This window comes from Vulpes lagopus, chromosome 18 (genome assembly GCF_018345385.1).
Source record: "Vulpes lagopus strain Blue_001 chromosome 18, ASM1834538v1, whole genome shotgun sequence".
NCBI classification, from domain to species: Eukaryota; Metazoa; Chordata; class Mammalia; order Carnivora; family Canidae; genus Vulpes; species Vulpes lagopus.
Genome location: NC_054841.1, coordinates 31,946,636 through 31,972,074, shown reverse-complemented (window position 1 = coordinate 31,972,074; position 25,439 = coordinate 31,946,636). Strand labels below are relative to the sequence as shown.

The following is a 25,439-nucleotide window of genomic DNA, read 5'->3' as shown; positions in this document are numbered from 1 at the left end:
CCCTCCATCTTTACAGAGATATAACTGACATATAACTGCGTACACTTATGGTATACAGTGTAAGGACTTGATACCCCCATATATTGGGAAATGATTACAAAATACTTAGTCAACACATCCTTCAACTCACATGGTTATTTTGATGTGTGCTAAGAACTCTTAAGATCCACTTTATAAGCAACTTTCAAGTATACATTAACTATAATCATCATGCTGTCTTCTGAGGATCATTAAATCTCCCGAACCTACTCATCTTGTAACTGAAAGTTTATACCCTTTGATCACATTCATCCATTGTCTTCCACCAGTATGAACCACCAATCTACTGCTGTTTCTAGGAGCTGGGTTTTGGTTTGTTTTTTAGATTCTATATATAAAAGTGGAATCAAACAGAATTTGTCCTTTTCTGCCTTATCTCACTTGATATAATGCCCTCAAGTTCCATCCCTATCATTACACATGGCAGGATTTCCATTTTAAGGTTGAGTAACATTCAGCCGATAAATTTTATAAACACACACACACGTTTTATCCACTCATCCATTGACACTTGGGTTATTTCCATGTCTTTGCTATTATAAATAATGCTGTAGTGAACATAAGGGTGCAGATCTCCTCTTCAAGATGATTTCATTTTCTTCCAGTATATACCCAAAGTCAAACTTCCCTCATCTTATAAGGACACACTAGGCATTGGATTAAGGCCTACCCAAATCCAATAGGACTTTATCATCCAGGGTTACTTCTGAAAAGATTCCATTTCTAATAAGGTCACATTCACAGGTACCAGGGCTTAGAACCTGAACATATCTTTTAGGGAGACACAATTCAACCCAACCAGCATTTATTTGTTTAAAAAAAAAAAAATCAAGTTTGATTCTCACATATCTTGCTTCCAAAATGTGCTGTAGCACAAAAAAACATGCTGCATAAAGTCAGTATATCCAGGTTTGACCTGAATAGGTATTTGAAGTTTTGAAAAGGCTTTCTAAAATTCTAAGGTGATTCCAAGTTTCATCACATATGTAACCCATGAGAACTGGATTAAGCAATCTTTTAAGATACCTACCAGCTCCTGATTAAAAATTGGAAAGCAAAAGCCAAAAATGTGACTAGCATAGACTCCAGACATGTAATCCTTTCAATGCCTTTTTTAGCTATCAGGACTGAATCCTATTTTATAAAGGAGACACCAAAATGAAATTTGTTGTGCTGGACTCTGTATGCATGAATATACACTCAAACATGCCTAATAGAATTCCAGTGTTTTGCAAACTAGCACAATTCATGTTTTACAACTGTCCAATATCCAAAACCCTCAAGAAACTTGTCCCATTTTTCTAAGGGTTGAGGTTTATTAACCAGAGCCAGATGAAGACCTTCATATTAAAGAGACTCTGGGTCCAACACATAAGTAATTCCAAACAGCATCAACACTAAACCATGAAATAAACATATGAAGTGCAAAATCCTAATTTTTCCCATAATCACTCTATCTCGAGTTCTCTCATTTTAAAACATTTTTGTGCTCCCACTTTGCTAGTGCCAAGACATGTTCAATGTGTCTCTTGGGTGGGAACTCCATCTCCAGCCTCACTCCCTCCCAAGTTATGACACTACACAGGAGGTTCCAGAAAGGGAGACTGGCCAGCTGCTAGAGGCCATCCGTTTCTTCCCTCACACCACCCTCCGTCTGATTCAGTGACAGTGTCCCTGGCTGCAAGCTTCAGTATGTTTCAAGCCAAAGGGCAACTCAGCTGCCAGCCTGGGAACAAGGAAGTCAAGACCGAATGCAACAAAGGAGCATACTGATCCAAGGATGCCATTGCCAAGAAGCATGCATTTTGCTTTTTATAACTCCCATCTTAATTTAACACAGCTCAACAAGCTGTGTCTGGATAATCTCATTGCATCACTCCATATTACACTTATGTCTTACTACATCCTCTTTTCACTTGTATACCAACAGTTGGCAGCAGCTGGCCTCCATTGCTAAGAGGAAGCAACCAGCAACAGCCATTGTCTTTCCTCTTCCCTCTCTCTGCATCTCCCACTCTTTCAAATATTGAAGTGTAGTCAGTCAGGACTTTGTCAGATGGTCCCAAACAAATTATTTTTACAATGTAATTGCAAGTGATGTATCTGAATGGACTGTAAGAATCAGAAAACTTAACACAACAGCAAGCACCACAGCATGCTATACAGAACACCATCACCGAAGGTACTTTTCCAGCTCTTTTATTCCTTTAATATCTTAACAAAAGATACCCCAAAAATTTAAAAACCTTTGAAAAATATACAGTTTCATATTATTTACATGGGAGTACAGGCTCCAATATCATACAAACATTGCTATGTTAGAAAAAGTGGAAGATATAATATAATTCACTGCTCCCTAGATGGTGTAGGCTAATGGACATGGTTTTGTACTTCTACCACCTTGGTTGCTTGCTATCCTAGTACATAAACTATTAGGCACCTGAGAGTTTGGAAGACTACTGAACATGAACTTCAATACCTTCTGTTGTGATCTTAATTATTATTTTCAAAACTTACTGCATTTTCAATCTCTTTACAAGTTTACTTCATCCATAGCTAAGCTACCTTGTCATTATCCTAACTGATCAAATATTAACCAAATGAACTATTAATGTGTACACAGTCTAAATATCAAACATAAGATTATGTAGCCAAGTTGTGTAAGATAGATACGTAAACCCAAGAAATTCCCTAGTGCTTTGTAAGCAATCTAAACTCTGTTAAACAAAAGTGGCAACTCCAGTTTCCATGCTCTAGACTATGTTTTTAAAAAATGTATTAAAAAGTGACTGATGATAATTGGAATAATTGGTACCTTATAAATTAATCAAGAAACCTAAGATAAAAAACTCTTAAATTATAGTTTTATTTGTATTTAAAAATACATTGGAAATTCTGCATATGCCCATGATCAAGCTTATTTTCAACGCACATTACTTAAATTTTGATGACATGGTTTGTTCTGACAAGTCCTTTTTCAAGCTGAACACCGAAATACGGAAACTCCTGTAGATTTCCACTTGCCCTGCCACCAATGATGTATATTGCTTCCTTGCTAATGATGATAGATGGCTTTCATCTCCCTTTTATCACCTGAACAGTTTTTCGACCATAATGATAGTAACTGTAAGCTGATGCAGCTGTGGTGAAAGCTGTAAAACACCTTTTATGGAAGAGAACAAAAATTTAGTTGTCAGGTCAAAAACACAGTAACCATGAGAATCACAAAAAATACATTTAGTAAGAACTATAAGCAACACACTACGGGCGTAATTCTTTTAGCTATAGGAAGCTAAAGCTACTGCTTTTAAGATTTCATGTGAATTAGTAATGTCAAACAGAATCTAGTTAATGAGCCTGAAAAAGGCAATCCTAACAATTGTCATTTTTACCCAGCCGTTATTCTAGGTGTCTTATGCCATCATCTTATTTTCCCAACAACCTTCTCTTACCGAGCAGCATATGGAGCCCCAGAGAACTTTGCTACGGGCCACAGAATCTTGTCTGAGCCTGGCATAGTTCCAATTCTAGAGCCCATGTGCTTTTTCCACTGCCCTATGCTGCTTAGGGTATTGGGCTTTTATTTCCTGCAAAATTCGAATATCTGAGTCATCTTAAATAAAATCCAGTTCTTTGTTTGTTTTAATGATTTTCCCTTAAGTGAACTGCCAATTAACCAGATTCCCTGAGAAGTTCCATGGGTGATGTTCATCGCTTGCTGAGTACTCGTGGCCTAGGGGCTTACTTTCTATAGTGCACCCATGTCTGCTTCCACCAGCTGAGTGGGATGTCCCGGAGACTATTTTCGTTTGTTACCAAAGCTGTTTGTGCCAGTTTGATCATCTAAATCCACCTGAACCAATGAAACATACATGTAGGGAGAGTTGCTATTTCTGAGAACTAAGTGAGATATTTTGCAAATACTTTATAACAAGGTAAAATGCTAAAAAGTACTGTCAACATAGGCAATGATAGTTGAAAGGTTGGAAAAATGGTAAAAATATAGAAAGTTTCTAGGCTTAGATTGCTTTACAAATGTCTTAAGTTCTTATATCACTTTTAAGAAGCAGAAAACAAACATCAGAGAGGTTGTACTATGGATATAGTTTAGTCAAGAATGAGAACACTCCCACAGACAGACCAATACTTAAAGAAAAGGCATTAATCCTCTATCAAAAAATGTAGGATGAATCAGAAAAAATGTAGACATGTATTTTAGAAAATAAAATGTTTAGCATGTGTATCATCTTTAAAGCTTCTTTAGCTTAACTGACTTTGGTTAACTAACCATTTTCTGGCCCAGACTGCATCAAGCAAGGTTTTAGTTAAGTATACTAAAACATAGTGCTTTGGTTTCAACGGGGCACATCTGGACTCCAAAAGTTTAAATTTGACACGATTTCAAGGTGATACATTTCAAAGCTGTAACTAAGGATAATAAAATAAAAATAAAACTACTTTCTCCAAGTTTCCCTCCCACCATGCCCCTCTGCCACTATGCTAGATGCACTTTCCCCTAACCTACTCTCCTACACCGGACTTTACTCAGGGCCAATCTTCACGTCAGTGGCCTACCCCAGTTTCTCCCTGTATATATATATACCCCAAATGGCACTTCTTCCTGAAGATTTCCCTTTTCTCCCTACCTGGAAACAAGTATCCTCCCTCCCCCCAAACCCCAATACTTTATCCATACCTCTCATCACTTTTAATTTGCATGAAAGCTTCTGTAATTTCTATATCCCATGCTTGATAGTAAACTTCAGAAGAGTATCAGTCATAAAATATACCCCCCAGCTTTACCCAGTTAGTGCTCAATAAACACGGTAAGAACCAAGTTAATTCTAAAATTGTCACAATAAGACATTTTGTTGACATTCTCATAGAGTAATTCTACATTTAGCTTACCAGAGTATCTGAAGATAAATGCTGTCAGCGTAATTGAAAACTGGAGCTGCCAAAGAAGCTGCTACCAAGATTAACTGGACTGCTGTGTTTACCTAAAAAAAAAGTCATAAATGAGCGGTACCAAGGAGATCCTGTTGCAAGCTCAAGAGACAAGGGCACAGCCCACAATGCTGTAACATGACATACCCTCAGCGTGCTTGGTGTTGTACTATCCTTGCTAAAGACGCTGGCATTCACACCAAAATGTGAACTTCACTAACCGACTCATCTGTCTACACAGGTGCCCTTTACAGTGAGGATAGGGGCATCTGTCAGAAAAAACTACTACCTTGAATTTCCATAGCAATTCAATAATGTTGCAAAGTTCCTTGCCTTTTTCAGTTTTCTGTTAAAATAGCCCTGTGAACATTGCAATAATAAAGTTACTGCTTCACAGATGAAAATGTAATGAGTTAAGTGACTTGCTTGTAGTTTTATAGCAGGCTATAGGACCTAACCCAGAACCTAGATACCCAGCGCTTCGTCTAGTGCTCCTTCACTTGCCTAAAGGTCAAACACTAGGGTATCCAGTAATCTGAAATGCATCTATCTCTATGAGAGAGGCTATGGAGGAAATGAGCATGTTTCCATACCCTATACGCCAGAGGAAAAAAGGAAGAAAACAGAACCAAAAATGCATTGGAGACTGCCTACTCATCCTGAGAAGTGTGCTGGGGAAGAGTGTGATAAGTATGAAGCAGTGGGAAATGTGCACAGAAGCATCTCTATCGTCCATTCTGCAACTAAAGACAAGGATTCCACTTCATCTTAAAAAATTAAATAATAAAACTGGAGAACTTCTTGCCCTTTTTGAGTCATTTTCTAAGCAGTGCTACACTCAAACTGCTGTACTTGATACAAATATAAGTCACTTGAACCTCAAAAAAACAAAGAAACCCATAAATGTAGGTAAAAGTTGACCCCAGGAAGTTTTAGGTATAATACTAATTAATAACCCTTCTGTCTCAAAGATGATCTGGGTCCCTAACCTGTTAAACTTCTGTCACAAAGGACAGGGCAAAAGGATGATCAGAATGAACTTACCAAGGCTACTAGAAAAATAAACATGCCTTAAGGCATTAACTGTGTGTTCCCTGTATGCAAAGAGTGGCACAGGTGCTGTCCTGAAAAGGGCTCAGGAAGACTCGATGGAAAACTAAGAGTAGCAGCTGCTTATTAGTAAGTAAAACTTTTTCCTATCCTTTCCATGTAATAATTGATTGTGAAAATGAAGAGCCTGATTTTATGGTGTTTACACCACAGAAAGGAGGGTAATGAAACTACAAAGGAGCCTCCATAATTTCTTTGTATCTCAATCAAGATGAGATTATAATTCCACTTCCTCCCCTTCCCTAAACGGTGACCCTAAGACCTCATGCAGAGACTTAACTATTCAGACCATCAAAGGCAAAACATAATGCATAGCTTAAAGACCCCAAAAGCTCAAAGGACAAAAGAACTGGGTTAATGACCTCACTATCTCCTACAGTCTCAGTGCATGAAATAGGTCTCATTTTCAGCTGCTCCAGATTAAGGTTTATATTCATTATAATAAACATTTACAAGGCAGTAACTTAAAAGCATGTGTGTGTCTCTTACCTTGCTGATGAAGGTTGGTTTTAACCTAGCAGTGGCATAGCAAGGATTGAAATACTTAGAAAGTGTTCGCTGGCAGAGGACAAAAAGATAAAGTTTATTCAATTTATTATTCAAGTTTAAAACAAACATTTTGTTATTATATGTAATAAATAGTGACTGAGTGTTCACTGTATGCCTGGCTCTATGCTAGACAAGCCCTTTATCTGCACCTTCTTTTAATACCCTAAATGAACAGTGTCTATATTCTTTTCAAATCATACACAGGTTACTGAAAACAGATTTTTTTAATTTATAGATTACTCAATCCCTAGAAAAATCTAACACAGTAACTATCCTGAAGTGACCACATCCATTTTCTAAATAAACTCAATAAATCTCCCTTGTTATTTTCTTTCATAGACGAAAAAATGAAATGAATCAAATCCTGCTATTTTCACTGGACTAATAAACTAAAGATGAGGTTATTATGCTATCCCTAAGTGCTCAAGTATCTGTAGAGAAATGAACTAATATGCAAACAAACCATTATGTGCTCATACAACTTTGATTTTAAAAACTAGTTCCAGACAGTCCACAGTAGAAGCTAAACCAGGCAGCAAAAGAGGCTTGGTTACATAACCACTCCTAACAGTTTGCTACTATGGACAGGGCAAGTTGGTCTGGGTTTTATGTGCTGTCAATTAAAAAGGTTTTGACTCATAAACATGCCTTTTCAAAACTGATCATTTATGTGTTCACTGAGCAACTACCATTGTGGGTGATTTAAATAGCAAGATGAGAGTTATGTATGGTTTTTAAAAATCCTTGGAAAAAGGATAAAAAATAATGGCCATAAATTAGTCTCATAAAGTTAAACTCAAGATACAACAGAGTGGGTTTTTCTTTTAACATTAAGTTATAAGTAATAATAAAATAATTTTATTTTTTTAATTAATTTTTAAAAATATTTTATTTATTCATGAGAGACATAGAAAGAGAGGCAGAGACACAGGCAGAGGGAGAAGCAGGCTCCATGCAAGAAGCCCTATGTGGGACTCGATCCCAGGACTCCAGGATCACACCCTGGGCCAAAGGCAGATGCTTAACTGCTGAGCCACCCAGGCATCCAAAGAATTTTTTTTTTTTTAAACAGACTCACCGGTGTTGGAAGAGTTCGATATCTGACGTAAAAAACAGCAGCAATCAACATTACATCTCTTGAAATTATCATATAAGTAAGTGGAACTGAAAATCAAATGTAAAATAATTTTGATTGGGATTTAGAAAATTACTGGTATTACATATACAATAAAGCCACATTCAGCCTTATCATGAACTGGTGTTTCACATAAGTAAAAATGTTTTAACAAAATACTTACTGATGTTTTAGGGTCCTTAGAGTGAACCACTGATTTTTGTATTCATCTTTAACCTACCCTCTAAGTGAAAGACTATGGCTTTTTTTTTTTTTTAATTTAAATTCAATTTGCCAACCTATAGTATAACACCCAGTGCTCATCCATCAAGTGCCCGTCACCCAGTTACCCCATGCCCCCTAGATTATGGCTTTTAAAGTCTATGTCTGCCTTTCAGAATGTCTATCCTCTTGCCTGCTTTCCTTCTTACCCATGTTTGTTTTTTTTTTCTTACCCATGTTTTTAAGCTGTAGTTATTAGTATTATTGTCAGCTCAATTCAGCCACTATTTTCTCCTTTGTTACTCCTCAGCTTTGTGCATTTGGAAAAATGATCACCATGCTCACATGGAATGAATGAAACGGTAGAGATCAGAAAAGATAATGGAAGACTCTAATCATGCTGACTCAGGAGCTCTAATGGCTTCTATCTTCCAGACTATTTTAGAAGTAGTAAAATTTGCTATATGTAACACTTGTGAAGAAGCTGGACATTTTCATTATTGTCTGGCCAGTTCCTATCCAGGAAATTGCTATTTTTTTCTCCTACCCCATTCAACGAATTTTAATTTAAAAAGAATTCAATCAGTTGATAGTTTTCTCATTATTCTTAAGATTCTATAGCTTGGGGGTGCCTGAGTGGCTCAGTTGGTTAAGCATCCAACTCTTGATTTAGGCTCAGGTCATGATCTCAGAGTCATGAGATCCAGACCCTGAAGATTCTCTCTCCCTTTTCCCTCAGCTCCTCCTTACCTCCCCTAAAAGATTCTATAGCATGGCCCCAAAGCCAGAGCAAGCAAAATATTTTATTTATTTTTTTTAAGATTTATTTTTATTTTTTTAAAGATTTTATTTATTTACTCATGAGAGAGAGAGAGAGAGAGAGAGAGAGAGAGAGAGAGGCGCAGAGACACAGGCAGAGGGAGAAGCAGGGAGCCTGACGCCGGACTCGATCCTGGGTCTCCAGGATCACAACCCTGGGCTGAAGGTGGCACTAAACTGCTAGGCCACCTGGGCTGCCCAAATATTTCAGATTGATACCCAAAGAACCCCTGCTCCCTTGCTGAATAATAATGGGACGGCAGAGGTTCTGTTTCATTTCACATTTTCTACACTGTAGGAAGTCTTAACTATGAACATACATTACTTTTATTAGAAAAAATATTTCTTAAAAAAGAAAAAAGTCCTGACACTCAAATTGCTTCAAATTAAGAGGGTCATGTGTATCCCTTCCATAATACTTCCAAACAGCTCTTTTATGAATTACTTTTGAGATATTTATGATCCTCTCCAGTTCTGACATTTTATTCATTCTGCAACTTGAGTAGACTCTAATTACAGATTATAATTTAAATCTCTACTGGTTATGGCTATGATGTAAGTATAGATCATTGGCCAATCCTTAATGACATGACTATCTGAAAGAGAAAATACTTATCTACCACTCAAGTCATGGCATTTGGAGCACACAAAAGACACAGCTGTCTGAGCCAAGTAACAAAACAAGTCAGCTATGATTTTTAGAAGCATTTTTGTGTCTGTAAAACAGACTTTTCTACAGCAATCATTAGCTAGCAAATTCTAACCATCAGATTTTAAGATGCAGCAAACTCATGCAAATTACATAGAGTAAGCCTGCTAAACATAACTCTAGAAGACAAAAAGCACCTGTTAGTGTATTTAGTCACAGGGGAAAAGAGGCGAGGATTTAATCCTAAATAAGAAGTTTCTGCAAAAGAGATGAGGCAATTCAATACACTACAAGATTTGGGTTCTTGTTCTAACTAGCAACAACCCAAATTGCCATTTATTATCTGGCACTGTTTTAAGCATTTCATACATATGATTTAATCTATATATCAACTCCACAAAACAGGGACCATCATTACCCCCATTTTACAGATAAGGAAAACCAGCCTTAGGCAGATTATATAATCTGGCCAAGGTCACCAGTTAGTGAGTAGTACAGCCAATACTAGTACTAGCAAGCAGTACAGCAGTACAGTAGAGTAAGTAGTACATATAGCCAGAAACCTAGGAATAGAACCTAGGTCTAAGGAATTCATAGCCTATGCTCTGGTCAGTGTACGAGGCTTCAATCCAGCAGTGTGAATTGCGATTAGCATCTCTGGACTCAGCTTACCATCTGTAACAGTCTGGTGGAGGAAAGGACTGTTAACAGAAATGAAGTGTTCTCCAAACTGACTGCCCACCACACAATCACTCTGGAAGAGCATCATAGAAGCACAGATGAAAGAAGCTACCTGGAGGATTCGCATGCAGAGCCAAGCTAGGACCCTGCCTCACCAGGTGCTCTCTAAGGCCTCTGCCAACTGACAGTATTATATGCAGGTTCTTACTTTGGTCCTTTGGACAATTTTATCCAGTTCCCTGGCTTTTGCATCTTCTAACTGTTCCTCCTTTCTCTCCAGCCTTCCCTTCCCTTTATTTCCAGGGCTAAAACAGTTTTCATTTTTGCCTATCAGAGTATGTCAGTGTGTTAGTGAGGGTAGAAGGGTGTAAAATGTGTCAAGGATTGCTCCAAGGTTTTCCTCCCTACTTGCTAATCCTATCTGAAATAGGTAATGTCTGCAACAAAGGAGTACATTACAGGCAAATTTTATTAGCATTCAAGGGAAATTAATAAGACAAAGTTACTTTTACATATTACAAGTGGTCATTATCAATATCATACATTACATTGAAAATAACAATAATTATTCCAGAAATCAATTCAAATCAGCAATAAGAATTTGCTATACAGTAAACCAGAAATAATACAAGATATAGAAAGGAACTCTAATTTAGTAAATATAGCAGAACAAATGCACATAAGTAAAAATTAACTTAGCTCACATCCAGACTGTTATAACAAATGAAATAAGTTATTTTCATCTTTATCTCTCCTCCCATAGAAAGAGCAAAAAGAAAAGCAGACTTGTTTATTATCCTAGCTGAGGAAGAAAGCACATTTCTTACTCTTGAAGACAACAAAGCTATCCAAATCAAGGTGGATGGAACTTTTACAAAAATGCAGGCAGTATAAAAATAAGATGCAAGACAGCATATATACCATCTCTTCCCCTAAAACCCTTCTAAAATGACAGTGAAGGAATGAAAAGAAAAAGTCATAAAGAGAATGGGAAGAGAACTCAAATTTCCCAGTTCTAAGTTTATTAGTAAGAGCTACTTTAATTCAAACTGATTAACAATATCATTAAAAGTCCAACAAATCCCATGCAAGATAAATAAAAAAGAAACTCATACCAAGATATATCACTATGCAACTGTGGAAAACCCCAAAGACCAAGAGAAAATCTTAAAAGCAGCCAGAGTAAAAAATAAACTTACCTTCAAAAAAGAAATGGATTAGCAGTTGGCTTCTTATATACCAACAACAGAAATGAAAATTGAACAGTATATTAAATATGCTGAAATGACTACTAACCCAGACTTCTACACTCAATAAAAATATCCTTTAAGAACAAAGGGAAAATCAAAGAAAGAGAAATACTGCCCAGTATCACCTATATGTGGAATATAAAAAATAAAATAAAATCTGAAATAAAAATGGCAAGTAAAAAAGTGGTTCCAGAGTGGCAAGTAAAAAAGTGGTTGCCAGATAAATAGGGAGAGGTTGATAAAAGGGTGAAAACTTTCACTTTTAAGATGAATAAAGTCCGAGGATCTAATGTATAATATGGTGACTAGAGTTGATTTAAAAAAAAAAAAGTAGAGTTGATTTCACTGTATTGTATTAACTGAAATCTGCTAGGAGACTGGAACTTAAATATTCTCACACATACAAAAGAATAAAATGTTCTCATATACACAAAAGAATAAAGGTAAATATTTTCAGAGACACAAAAGACAGGAATGTACCTACCACCAGCTGACCAATATTAAAGAGATTTCTAGAGATAGACTTTAGACAAAAGGTAAATGATCCTAGATGGAAGGTCTGAGATACACCAAACAATGTAAGCCAGAAAAAAGTAAATATGAAGATACATCTAAATGAACATTGGAAAAACAGTATCATGTGAGTTTAAGAAGTATATAAAAGTAAAGTACGGTAACAATAACCTAAGTTGAGGAAGGAATAATTGGAGGTAAAGGAGGGGCCCATGGTGCAGATTCATTAACACTGAACTTTGATAAGGATGAATGATATAATTTTGAGAATAACTAAGTGGAAACAGTACATAACATTGCCAACTGGCACACAAGGAAAACAAGTATAATGATAAAATCTATATAGATGTAGAAATACACATATGAGCCAAATGAAACACAGAAAATGGAAGACTGCTACACAAACATTAGTAATCACAGTAAACGTTAATGGATTAAATGTTCTAGTTGAAAGAAAATATTTTTAGACTGGATAAAGAAAACCCATCTATCTTTATGCTATTTACAAGAAATATCTAAAATATAAAAATAAAAAAAATAAAATAAAATATAAAAATACGGAGAAGTTGAAAGTGATTTATCTATCAGGGAAACACTGACCACAAGTAAGCTAGTGCAGTTCTAGCAATATTCAACAAGAGACTTTAAGGCAATAATCATTACTGAAGATATGGAGGGCCACACTTCATAATAAAGCATTCAATTTACCAAGAAGACAAAGAAATCTAATTCATATGCACTTAACAGCATGACTTCAAAAGACACAAAGCAAAAATGAGACACAAAGAAAAATAATGGAAAACTACACAGGTAGGAACTAGTGAGAAACTAACCTACTCTCTCTCTCTCAGTAACTGAACAAGCAAACCAAATAGAAGTCAGTAAAGATTTAAATGTCAGGATTTAAAATTTGATCAAATAGATAAATATATAAATAACATCATGCCCAACTACCACATACATCGTCATTTGAAGCACACGTAAAATGTTTATAAAATGATTGTATACTGGGCCAAAGGGCTAAAAGCAGAGCATGTTCTTTGGATATAAAGTAATTATGCTTGAAATTAATAATAAAAAGATAGCTAGACAAGTCCACAAATTAACTTTTATTAACCCCCCTAAGTCAAAGAAAGAATTACAATGAAAATAGATTCTTTTGAACTCAATAATGGCAACGGCATATTTTACCAACATATGAGATGCAGTGAAAGGAATACTTAAGACAAAATGTACAGCCCTAAATGCCAGCTTTAGAAAAGCTTAAAGGAATGAGTTAAATATTCATCTACAGCTGAGCCGTTCAATACAACAGCCACTACCCACATGGGAAGATAAAGCACCTGAAATGTGGCTGGTCTGAATGAGAGGTGCTGTAAGTAAAAACTAGACACTGGCTTTTGAGTTCATAGTATGAAGAAAAATTCACTAATTTTTTATGGTTTACACAATGAAATGATATTTTTGATCTAGAAGGTTAAGTGTTATTAAAACTATGTTTACCTGTTCCCTTTTGTTTTTAATAGGCTACCAGAAAATTTTAAGTTATATATTTGGCTCCCATTATATTTCTACTAAACAAATGCAATCTAAAGAAGTTGGAAAAAGAACAGCAAGAGAAACCTGAAGAAAAGAGCAATATTTAACAAAGTAGTAAGCATATCAGAAAAAGTTGGTTCTTTGAAAAGATTCATAACTGACACACTTCTATTAAGACAATTCAAGGGAAAAAAACAAAGAAGGGACAAACTAATAATCAGGATGAAGAGGGGAACACTACTACATATCCCGCAGATATCAGAAAGTTAATGTGGATACCATAAAGAGTTGATAGTAAATCTTTATAAACGTAGTTGTAATGGACAAGTTCTTAGAAAAACACTGTAACTTACCAAATAGACAAAAGATGAACCAGAAAATCTGAATCATCCTATAACAAAAAAAAAGGCATCACCTATTTGAAAACTCTTTCCTAAACTCCAGTCCTCAGTGCTTCAATAAGTTCTACCAAACATTTAAAGAAGGAATACTGCATTTCACACAAACATTTCCCAAGAATGGGGGGAAAAAACAGACTTCCTGACTCTTATGAGGTTAATATATATTTGATAATAAAACCTAAAGTATACCTGTTGGATATTCAGAGAAAAAATATCCAGGCCCATCTTGTAAATATTGAAACAAAATCTTCAACAAAATAGTAGAAACCAAATTTAGCAATATTTTCGTAATCTGTCATGACCAAATTGGATTTATACCAGGAATTTCACACTGTTTTAACATTAGAAAAATCAATAACGTAATTCACCACACATTAACAGCTCAAAATGAATAAACAGGACTCTCATAATACATGAAGAAAAAGAATTTGATAAAATTTAATATCTAATACTAATTAAAACGCCTAGCAAACTCCAAATAGAAGTGAACTTCCGTATCCTAAAAAAAGGATATCTCTACAACCCTACAGGAAACATTTAACAGTGAAATGTTGATAACTTTCCTTTTGAAACTGGAAACAAAACACAGACACCATTCCTATTCACTACACTATGCTGTGCAGTATAGAAAAGGAAAAGAAAACAATTGAAAAAGAAGAAATATACTAGTAATTACAGATATTATATAATTGAGGATGTAGAAAATCCAAGAGAATTTATATTTATATTAGAGTAAGAGTTTAACAAGTTTTGCTAGACACAAAAATCAACATCAGAAATAGAAAGGATTTTTATCCTATCAACAACAGGCAGTTATTACAAAATGAAATAGTAAAGCATCAAAATTAACAAGCAACACAGAATAAAACTAATAAATTGGTTTTCACCTCTCCGAAGAAAACAAACATTCTGACATTTTATTTATTTATTTTTTAAATAGTTTTTTGGTTTTTTTTTTTTTTTTTTAAAGATTTTATTATTTATTCATAGAGAGGCAGAGACACAGACAGAGGGAGAAGCAGGCTCCATGCAGGGAGCCCGACGTGGGACTCGATCACGAGTCTCCAGGATCACACCCCGGGCTGCAGGCGGCGCCAAACCACTGTGCCACCAGGTCTGCCCTACATTCTGACATTTTAAAAAGACTAAATAGAGTAGATATATCATGTCTGTGAACTGGAAGATCAATACTGTAAAGATATCAATTCTTTCATTTAGAACTATAAACTCAATACAATCCCAATTAAAATTCCAACAGGCTTTTTTGGGGAATTTGAAAAGCTGATTCTAAAATTGACACACACGGGCGCCTGGCAGTCTCAGTTGGTAGAGCATGGAGCTCTTGATCTCAGGGTCCTGAGTTTGAGCCCCATGTTAGGTGCAGAGATTGCTGAAATAAACTTAAAATATGTTATTTAAAAAAAATAAAGTTTATACACAAAATGGAAACAGCTAAGAATATCAAATATGGAAGAATTTATTCTACTAGATATCAAGACTTTTAGCAAAGCAGTAATAATTACAATGGTACTAGCGCAAAAGTAGACAACTCAATAGGGGAACAACTAAGACAACCCAGAAATGAACCCATGTATATATGGACATTGCAGGGAGTCTATAAAGTACAGATTTTTCAATAAAAAATGCTGGGATAGGGGTGCTTGGGTGGCTCAGTCAGTTAAAGCATCCAATTCTTGGTTTCCACTCAGGTGGTAATCTCAGGGTTGTGGGACTGAGCCCTGAGTCAGGCTCCACACTCAGCACAGAAGCTCCTTGTTCCTCTCCCTCTGCCCTTCCCGCTGCTTGCTTTTTCTCTCTTGAATAAATAAATAAAATCTTTTTTAAAAAAGAAAAGTGCTGGGATAATCTGGTACCCACAGAAATAGCTAGAAAATTTTTAGGAAAGATAATTTTTTTCTAAAATATCAACTAGAAAAATGTAAGCAACAAAAGAAATTCTGAAAACTTTCCAATACAAAACATGATCACATATAAAGGAAAAGGTACCAGAATGGCAAGAGACATCTCAACAGCAAAATGGAATTTGGAAGTCTATAGGACAGGGTCTTCAAAAATTCTGAGTAAAAATGATCTGCAATTGAAAATTACATCCAATTCAAATCTCAATCAAGTATGGAGGTAGAATAAACACATTTTAAGTGTCTTTAGAATAAAGACATTGTGGACTCTAAAACTCTGGCTGCCACGCTGCATCCTTGCACAGGAAACTAGATCGTACTCCACCAAAAGGAAGCCATGGGAGTTTAGAAAAATAGATCCAACACAAAAAAGAGATGACAGAAATTTCCAGAATAATAGCAAAAGAAAATTCTCAGCTTGCAAAGCAACCTAAACCAATTATTTAGGTAAATCTCACAGCAATAGTATCTATTATACTAAAACCTGGATACAGTTTCTTTGTTCAAAAGGGAAATGTCTGACCAACCTTTGCATAATAATGTAACAAAATACAAAATAACTCAAAAAACTGGAGGCAGGAAAGTATATACACACACATACAGGATCATTTGGATTTTGAATAATGTCAATAGGATGCTCTTTAGGTTCCTTTCTCCCCCCACAAATTATATTAGAACGAGAGTACCCCTGCCCCTTCAACACCCCCAACCATATACACACCAAAATTCTGACTTTCAAAGGAAAGAAACATTAATCCAATTTTTAAATTTAGTATGGGAATTTAAAAGCCTAAAAGTAAAAGAGAAAAAGAACCTGTAGACTGAGGAGACTAGACTGAAACCCCATTACACTTCTTCCTATCAAATGACAATAACAACATGCTTTATTCTCGGATTCTATTTCTAATACTTGGAAATTAACAGGTTAATCTAAACAAAGGGAGAAAAACTGAGAAATACAGCTTAAGTATAAAATGAACAACCAGAAAAGTACATGCAAAATACAAAGCAGAAGATCGTAAAATTTTGTTAAGAGTATTCAGATAATGTACAAACTGTATCTATGATTTGAAATTGCGTAATAATTTCTAAGTAAAACTAGTGATGTAGAATTTTATAAACATTTTCAGGATTTCAGAACTCTCATTTTTTATGATGAAACTATACTTAATAAGTAATAGATTTAAGAAAACTTTAAATTGCTTTCAAAAAGCCAGGCACTAAGAATATAAACTTATGGTTTCAAAAAGTTCTAAACTAATATGAATTGGTAATGTGAAATAATATTTGCTTAAATTTAAACAATCTAAGAAAACAACAGATTCTACTAATAAAACAAGGACACAAATTCTAAGGTAAAATAACAGCTTGACAAGCAAAACAGTTCAATAGTTTAAAATTAGGGAAACAGTTTAAAGTTGAAAAATATACTTTTGGAACAAAAATTAAACATCTCTCAATCAAGAGAAATCCTAAACTGACTAATGTCATTCTTCGCTATGCTATTTAAAAGTACGCATGATGGCGTTCTTACCTGGAATAAGATCTGCATAGGTCAAGCTAACATATAAGATACTGATAAGTATTTTATCAGCAAGTGGATCAAGAGCACTTCCCAAAGCTGATTTTTGATTGGCCCAGTTTCGAGCAATAAATCCATCCAACTGAAAATAAAAGTTTTTTTTAATAAATGTCATAATAGGTACAAAGTAGATATCTTGAAGGTTAATAGATACCAGGATAACAACTCTGTTTTAAAATGTTAATAAAACCTCTTCTATTTCTTACCCCCAAATCTTCTCATTCTTTTACTGGTATATGTTTAGTTTTCAAATTGCCAAATAGTCTATAAATAATTTCACTTTTCTACAGTACTTTTCTTTCTCAAGGCCTCCTGGTATTTCTTTTCTTTTCATAAGGCCTCTTTGTGGGTTGAACCCAAACACAAATTTAGAGATTTAAAGAACCCAAAAAAAAAAAAAAACCCACAGAAAGCATGGGTGACATGGATTAGGAGCATGGATTAGGAGCCCCTCCTTGGGCTATTTCACTACAGCCAAAATGGCTGCTTTTGCTCGCGAGGCCTACCTTTTAACCGTAAGACTTTGGTTTTCACTCCTACCTACTTTTCTAAGATATGATCCAATACTCTAAGTTTTCACTATTACTATTTTTCTTTTTTGTTTAGTCCAACTGTTAATTCCATGTCTGACTGTACGTGAATAAAAAACTCAATCCTCAGGGGGCAGCTAGGTGGCTCAATCAGTTAAGTATCTAGCTCTTGGTTTTGGCTCAGGTAATCATCTCGTGGGTCATGACAGTAAGCCACATTCAGAGGCTCCACATTCAGTTCCAGGCTCAGTGAGGAACCTGCTTGAGATTCTCTCCCTCTGCCTCTCCCCTCACAGGCATGTGCACATTTTCTCGCTCCTTTAAAATAAATAAATAAATCTCTTAAAAACAAAAAAATCAGTCTTCTGTCCCTGGCCTACTTAAAAATTTTGATACGCAAATTGCTTACTCACTATTCCTGGAAATAAATTATATCTCAAAGCAGAGGTCACACATGGTTACCAATGGGCCAATTGGGACCTGGCAGCAGCTTTTTGTTTAACCCACCCAGAGCTTTTAAAAATGTAAATTAGTTGCCAATATTTAAATAGTCACAGTCTTACCACAAAAATCCAGATCTCTAGTTTCACTTGAGAAATGGAAAGAGCCAATCACCTGGGGTCACAAGATGAATTGAAACCAAGTATCTATCACCTATTCCCATTAAATAATGGGGGTTATTTTCTGGCTTTCCAAGTCTCTATCTGACTTTTACTCATTTTATTTAACTTCAAGCTTTAACAAATGTTTGAATTTTCTAGTCCTATCTTCAAGGAGAAAGATCCAAGGAGAAAGTAATTTAGACATAATTAAACATGTGCATTTTAAAGGATAAATAAGTCCTCTATATCCTAAGTATTGTAGTGAGTTAGAGATAGTAGTACTACAGAACTATGGTTAAGAACTTGCTCTTTGGCAGCAGAACATAACTGGTTCAAGTCCTGGCTCAGCCATTTACTATATGACCTTGGGGAAATTATTTGGCCTAAGCATCCCTTTCCTCATCTGTATAGCCCACCTCAAAGGGTTGATTGTCTTCAGGACATAATGGGATTAATACTTCTTTAGTACTCAGTAAATCCTCAAGAGCACTTAACTAGCTATTACTATAGCAACAGAAAGAACCTACTTTCTTATAAATATACATGTAACAATGTCTAACAGAAAGTACCTAGAACTTGGTTGGCATCAGGGCCTTAGTAGATCCAGGTTTCAGTTCAGTTTTTGATCTCAAAGAACGTCAACACCTTCCACTTTTTTACTAGCACTCCCATCTGGATCTCCCTGTTCCTCTATCTACATTAGATTCCAAGGTCATCAACATCACTGCTCCTTTGCAAATATCTGTAACTCCCTTACTTCACTCTTCATCCACCCTGCTTACACACAGCTATCCATGTACTTAACTCCAGGCCTGCACCTAATCAACTGACCAGTGCTCAAGAATACTTAAGTGGGTGTCTCACTTCCAATTCAAGACCATAAATCTCCCATGGGCACTCAGCACTGCCTGGCAATCCCACATCTGCTTGTTTACCTTCTCTTTTCACACTGTCTGTTCTCACTTCAAGCCTACTCCTCCTTCATTCCCAAAGCCTCTCACTCTTATGATCCTATCTATACTTTCCTTGAAAAACAGAAACAAGATTGTCAGCACTCTGTTCCCACCCACAAGTCTACCGCCTACCTGCTGCATCCATACACATTCTCTGCCTTTTCCTGATTCATGATCGTAGGCCCTCTCACCTTCTGTGATTTGCCTCTCTTCTCCCCCATCTCTCCTGCATCATCAAGCTCCTCTTTTCTATTTGATCATTTAATTAACCAGTTAATTAACAACAAAAATTTCTCCAGGATATATAGCTTTAAAAACTAGCCTTCCTTGACCCTACTTCCCTATATCCCTACAAAGCAAAGCTTTTTCAAAGCAGTATCTTTGAAATCTATAATTGTCATTATACCTCACGTTTGTTGCCAACCACTCTGATTGTCTCTACTCAAGAGGGTTCTCATCAAGATCACCAATGAATTCTACATTTTTAGCATACCTGACCTCAACACAATTGAAGCAATGACTTCTCTTAACTTCTGGGACACCTGATGGCCTAATTTTCTTCCTTTCTCACCAGCTATTCTCAGTGTCCTTTACTGGCTCCTTTACTTTTGCTCCACTTAACTGCTCATTTCTCTGACTCTGTCTCTTCTGTAACCCAGCCTGACTTCACCCAGACTTGACCGTCCACAGCTGATAACTCTCACATTTATCTCTAACCCTGACTTCTTCCAACTCCAAACTACTACTACCCAACTAATACCTCTCTCTGTCGACAGGCACAACAACACTTGGTACTTTTTAACTCTGTCCTACAGAGTATTGTTCATCACAAAACTGTTACCTTCATGCACCAGTTGTTAAAAAATAAAACAAAAAAGTAACAGCCTATCAGACATAATTCCCTCACTACACATTAACAATCCATTGACAAATCAACTCTATCTTCAAAACATATCCCAAATTCATTCACTTCTCCCCAAACTCCCACCCCAGTCCAAGCTACTATCATTGCCACTCCCCTATGTAACTGTAAGCTCCTTAACTGGCCTCTCTGCTTCCACTCTTGCCTTCCTACAACTTCTTTCCCATTTACAACATAAATCAGGCCTGGTCATTCCCCTGCTTAAACCCTCCATGACTCCAGCCATCTGCCCAGTGGGCAATCTAGAGGCATCAAAACCTCCATGAAGTAAATGTGAAATATAGTGCCAAATAACTTAGGTTTTCACATATACTGCCACACAGATTTTGAAAAATGTAAATGAGGCCTGAGTTTGGTGAATATTGCAGTCTCCTGTGGCAGCATAAAAAAGGTACAAACAAAAGAAAAGCAAATCCAGTAACAAAAAGATCTTGTTACATTAAAAAAAAAATCCATTATCAATACAATGGCCTTTGACAGACCTGGAGTGTGTCTGAGTGGAGCCCTTCAGGCTTCATGAAGAGATAAAAGGAGGAACCAAAAAAAAGAAAGACTGTGAAAATGGGGAGAAATAGTAACAAACAGAAGCTAAACTCTGGAAAAAGAAGTTGGAACTATTTTGAGAGACTATTTTTAAAGCATATTTGGAAATGCTATATAATAATGCAAATGTCCTCCTCTGTTTACCCTGCAAATTCTTCACTATTTCTATATTGCTCATCAATGTTAATGGGAGAGTGGAATTTTGTTTCTGTGAACCTCAAAGGGAATAGCTGACATTACAGATACTGTACAACTGTAATTTACAGAAACTTAACCTTCATTCTCACTAATAAGTATCACAAGCAATACTTTTAAAACATAAATCAGTTTGAAGAGGCACCAAATCATTATTGCCTGTCTGGGTGCTCACATGGATCTCAGACCAGTCTTGTATGAGTATATAATGTATTTATTTCTACATGTTAACTTTGCCCTGATTTTAAATTTTTCTTCCTTATTTTCACCGGTTTCCTTAACTGGGTTTTTGTAGGACATGTAATTTTAAAAACCATTTCAAATCCCTTATGCAACAAGGTGGGTGATAAATACAAGTAATGTCATACATACTGATGGCTGGTTAGCCCCAAAAGCCTATTTCACACGTATTTTGTCCTCTGCTATAAAATTATTTTCCAAGTTCTAATTTGATATAACCTGAATAAATACTTCCCTTTCTCAAAACTGACAAAGTGGTATAAAGGGGTTCTTTTTACATTTTCCATCTACTGGGAGAGTAGAAGAAAGGATGCCTAAGGCCTGACCCAGGGCAGGATCTTCTGCTAGGCACTCAGAGGGGTGCAGAGCCGGGATCAGAAACCAAATCCTGTGTGTGCCTATAGCCTCCTACCAGCATAAACCTGAGTAGAGCTCTGACTTCTACAAGCTCCGTGGTCACAGGTGACCCACTGTTTCCCCCTCCACCAGTAAAACTAAGTGTTGTTACAGATCAGAGTATTTCTATCACAATAAGTAGAAAAATAGTCTCACAACGTTTCTCCTTTATTTCTATTCCTAAAGCAAACACTTGGCTCCCTGGGAATTTCTAAAGGCAAATTTTCTTTTACAAAAAAGTTAAAAACCAAAAATAAAAAGCACCCCCTCCTATGCCTCCCAACAACTTTCACCTCCTTCCTTAGATCACTTAAAAAATTGGAGTCCCACACAGATGCTAAAGACAAGTCTTTATACAAAGTACTAGGTTAAATTTATCTTGAGGATTTCCTTCTAGGAAAAAACAGACTAAGTCTCTGCTATTTCAGTGTACCAGAGATCCTGGGATTTGAAAAGAAAGCAAAACGGGGCGGGGCAGAGTACATTTACAACTTACCAAATCAGTTAGACCAGCTAAAGCAAAAACTCCTAGTGCAATATTAAAATCCTCTTCAATAATCAAATAGCCCAAAACTGGGGCCAAGCCAATTCTCGTCATTGACAACATATTTGGGATTGTCCATGGGTTTTCATACTGAAACACAAAGACAACAAAATTTATATTAAATGGTAACTTATTAGAAAAATACATCAACTTAGGAGTCAGAAACTAAATAAACTTTAAATTTAGTACTCTGAGTTTTAAAATCCACTGTTTACAGACCATAGCTCTAAAACTGTCCAGAATACAAAAGATGAAGATATGTCATATGTCCACAGACTAAAGTATCTGCTATATATAGACAGTATATACAGTATGTGTGTGTGTGTGTGTGTATATATATATATATATATAGGGGGGAGACACCATATATAGAGTACAGAGTATATGTACATGTTTCCCAAAGAAAGAAAAGAACAAAGATGTATTATTTACGATATAGGTCAAGGCATTAATATAGGACTTCATGATTAGAATTCAAACCTTATAACACTCTGCTTTTAAAAATGTAACTTCAAGATCTTATACTTCAAGTAAACAGTCTAGATGGAAATGTCAGAAAAAAAAAAGGCAAATTATCAACCCCAGGCATTTTGGCTTATCAAAAGAAGGCTAAATGCTATATACAGTGTATGGACATTTGAAGAGGAAAAAAAATTTAATTCCATAATCTCATGGCTAAATGGATAACTGGTGGAAGAAAACGGAGCTAGAAATAGGGATTGAGAGCCTTAGGAAATAAAGAGAAATGTAAATCTGTTCCCAATAGCCATGAAAATGAAATGTTAAGATTCCCACCTAAAATCTGAGGGTTTTAGGATTCCTTGAAACTTAATTTGGAACCAAGCTGCTTGAAGTTGGCACTAACAAAAGGGCTCTTTGGCAGCTACTATGAAAAACGTTACTTCCTTGCCAAACAAAATCTGTTTCATGAGGATATTTCAATTTTAAAAAACCTCGCCCTAGTGGAGCTAGGATACCCTGCCCAACAGGATACAGAAATAATTACAAGAAAATGTCTCCCTAAAGCCTGGACTTTTTCTCCACTGGTGAAGGCTGCCAACCCATGGGACTATCTCTTCACAAGACTAACCCTACTCTTAATCACTAATCAATTAACTTGAACCTCAACGCTGATTTTTTTTTTAAGTGACAGTTTCCATTTCTAAAGAAATCTTTTAAAATTCCATGAACCATCCCATAAGAAAAAGCAGTTCTCTATAGATACTAAATTTGTGTGTATAAACAAACTGGCAAGAAACATTCAGCTTAGTTTTGGAGGTTACTGTTGAGGTCAGATGCCAGAATACTGCCACTGAAAGCTACAGGAAAACTTCACATTCTGCAGGAAACAATCACTAAACAAGAAGCAGCACAAACTTCTACTCAGGGACTCTGTATTGAAAGTAGGCCACCTTATGTAATTAAATGGTAACATTCTTGGAACGCATTCCAAATTGAAGTTCAAAGGCCAGAGTGTCTCAGAATCCAGAGAAAAAGAGAGTTTGTTTACCATAACGTGGTACAGAGTAAGTCAAACACTGATCCAGTGTTACAGCAACTTGGAAGAAAAACACATAGTTCACGACTGAGAAACACGAATCACAAAGCAAAAGGTCAGGAGAGAGCCCCCAAATTAACGTCAGATACATCCATAGGGCAAAATTAAAAGACACGGTGCAAACAGCCAGATCGTTACATCTGGTGAACTAATCAATAGAACTATAATGTTGTCGGAACCGTGAAAGAAAGTTCTTTTTAGCTCCACATAAAATACTTTAAAGCACCTCATTAATTTCTAATCATTAAATTTGTAAAAGTTTCTACATTAAAATTAAGAGAGCTAATCTCAGATTACCCAACCAGATAACCTGTGGCATACTCGACCAACTACTGCCGTTCTGGGAAGGTCTTCACCCAGGATATGGCAACCTCAAAGCATCCAGCATGCAAACCCTGACATGCTTTAGCTATTAGTGGAGCTGAGACCCCTGCCAGGATGTGGCCACCTCAACCCATGCTGTACAACTGATGAAAGCAGTCCAAGGGCCCACTGAAGACCTAACAATTGAAGATGTAATAATTGCATGAGTCCTGCTAACATGACATCAAAACCTCTCCCACATTCATGCTCTGGGGTCTTCTGCTCAGGCAGTACTTCAACAGGTAAGTGGAGAAAAAGTTTGTTCTATTGCCTCAAGAAGAGAGTTGTGATCTTTTTCTATAATTAGAGATTAAAGAATTAGTAGTATGACTTATTCAATTATCCTTCATCTTACATAAGGTTAACAAAGGTCAAATGACAGTCAATACACAAGCCAAGAGGCTTGTATACTTTTCTAGAAATTCTTACTGACTTGTCCTAAACATTGAGGAATGGCTTCAGAGAATTAAAAACACACTTAATAAGACAAGCGAAGGCTATTTTTACCAATGCAATAACCAGAGGCCGGTCCAGCTAAAGGTGCGGACGGAAAGGGGAGCAAAGGGAGGAGGGCTTCTAACCGGACCTCCATTGGCACCCCTGAAATTCATCCCGACTAAATGACCTGCCCAGGACTTCTCCTCAGGGCACAGCCGACAAGTTCTGGAACGGAAACGTCCGACTTGGGCCGGGCAGAGCGCGTCATTGGCGTCCGAGTCCGATCCCCCCGCGGGGGCCCGCGCGCCCGACCCGGGGATGCCCCCCCGCCCCCCCCCCCCCCCGGTACCTACCAAGCTGGCGGCGCTCGCCTGGCCCCATCGGCCGCCCCGGGCCTCGGCGGCGGCGTCCCCTCGCGCCACCGGCCGGGGGGCCGCCTTCCCCGCGCCGGAGCAGTGGCCCCGTGGGCCGACGCCAGGCAGCCGCAGGCCGAGCGCGGCCGGGCGCAGCCACCAGCGCTCCACCAGGCAGCCTCGGCAGCCCGGCACCGAGCGCAGCACGGCCCCGCGGGCGCGCCCCTTGCCCGGCCGCGCCCCCGGCGCCCAGGCCGCGCTGCGAAGGAGCCCCCACGAGCCGCGCGCCACGCGTGAAGCCAGCATGGCCCTGCCGCCGCGCCGCGAGGACACAGGCGGCGAGAGCTCAGCAGCCTGGGGCGCCGGCGAGCCCCCGCTCCGCAGAGTCTCCGCAGCGTCGGAGAAGCTCGGGAGCCTCCATGGCAGTTTTCAAACCCCAGCACGCTTCGCTTATACAGGTGGCCAGCA

At 37.2% G+C, this 25,439-nt stretch overlaps 2 protein-coding genes across 2 annotated transcripts in view; one reads left to right on the top strand and one right to left on the bottom strand.

The window, feature by feature from the left end:
- Nucleotides 1-2,222: 2,222 nt before the first annotated feature.
- CRLS1 (cardiolipin synthase 1) lies at nt 2,223-25,432 on the bottom strand. The gene is made up of 7 exons (XM_041732085.1): nt 24,972-25,432; nt 22,212-22,349; nt 17,287-17,416; nt 7,724-7,809; nt 6,586-6,654; nt 4,948-5,039; nt 2,223-3,202 (listed from the first exon to the last, which is right to left on the bottom strand). Exons 1-7 carry the CDS (start codon nt 25,275-25,277, stop codon nt 3,115-3,117), a joined length of 909 nt encoding a protein of 302 aa, XP_041588019.1. The 5' UTR covers nt 25,278-25,432; the 3' UTR covers nt 2,223-3,114.
- The window catches only part of TRMT6 (tRNA methyltransferase 6 non-catalytic subunit), a 71,034-nt gene continuing 68,049 nt past the window's right edge, over nt 22,455-25,439 (top strand). The window contains exon 1 of the mRNA XM_041732084.1: nt 22,455-24,422. The gene's annotated coding sequence lies outside the window, so the exon portion shown is untranslated. The remainder of the gene's footprint in view (nt 24,423-25,439) is intronic.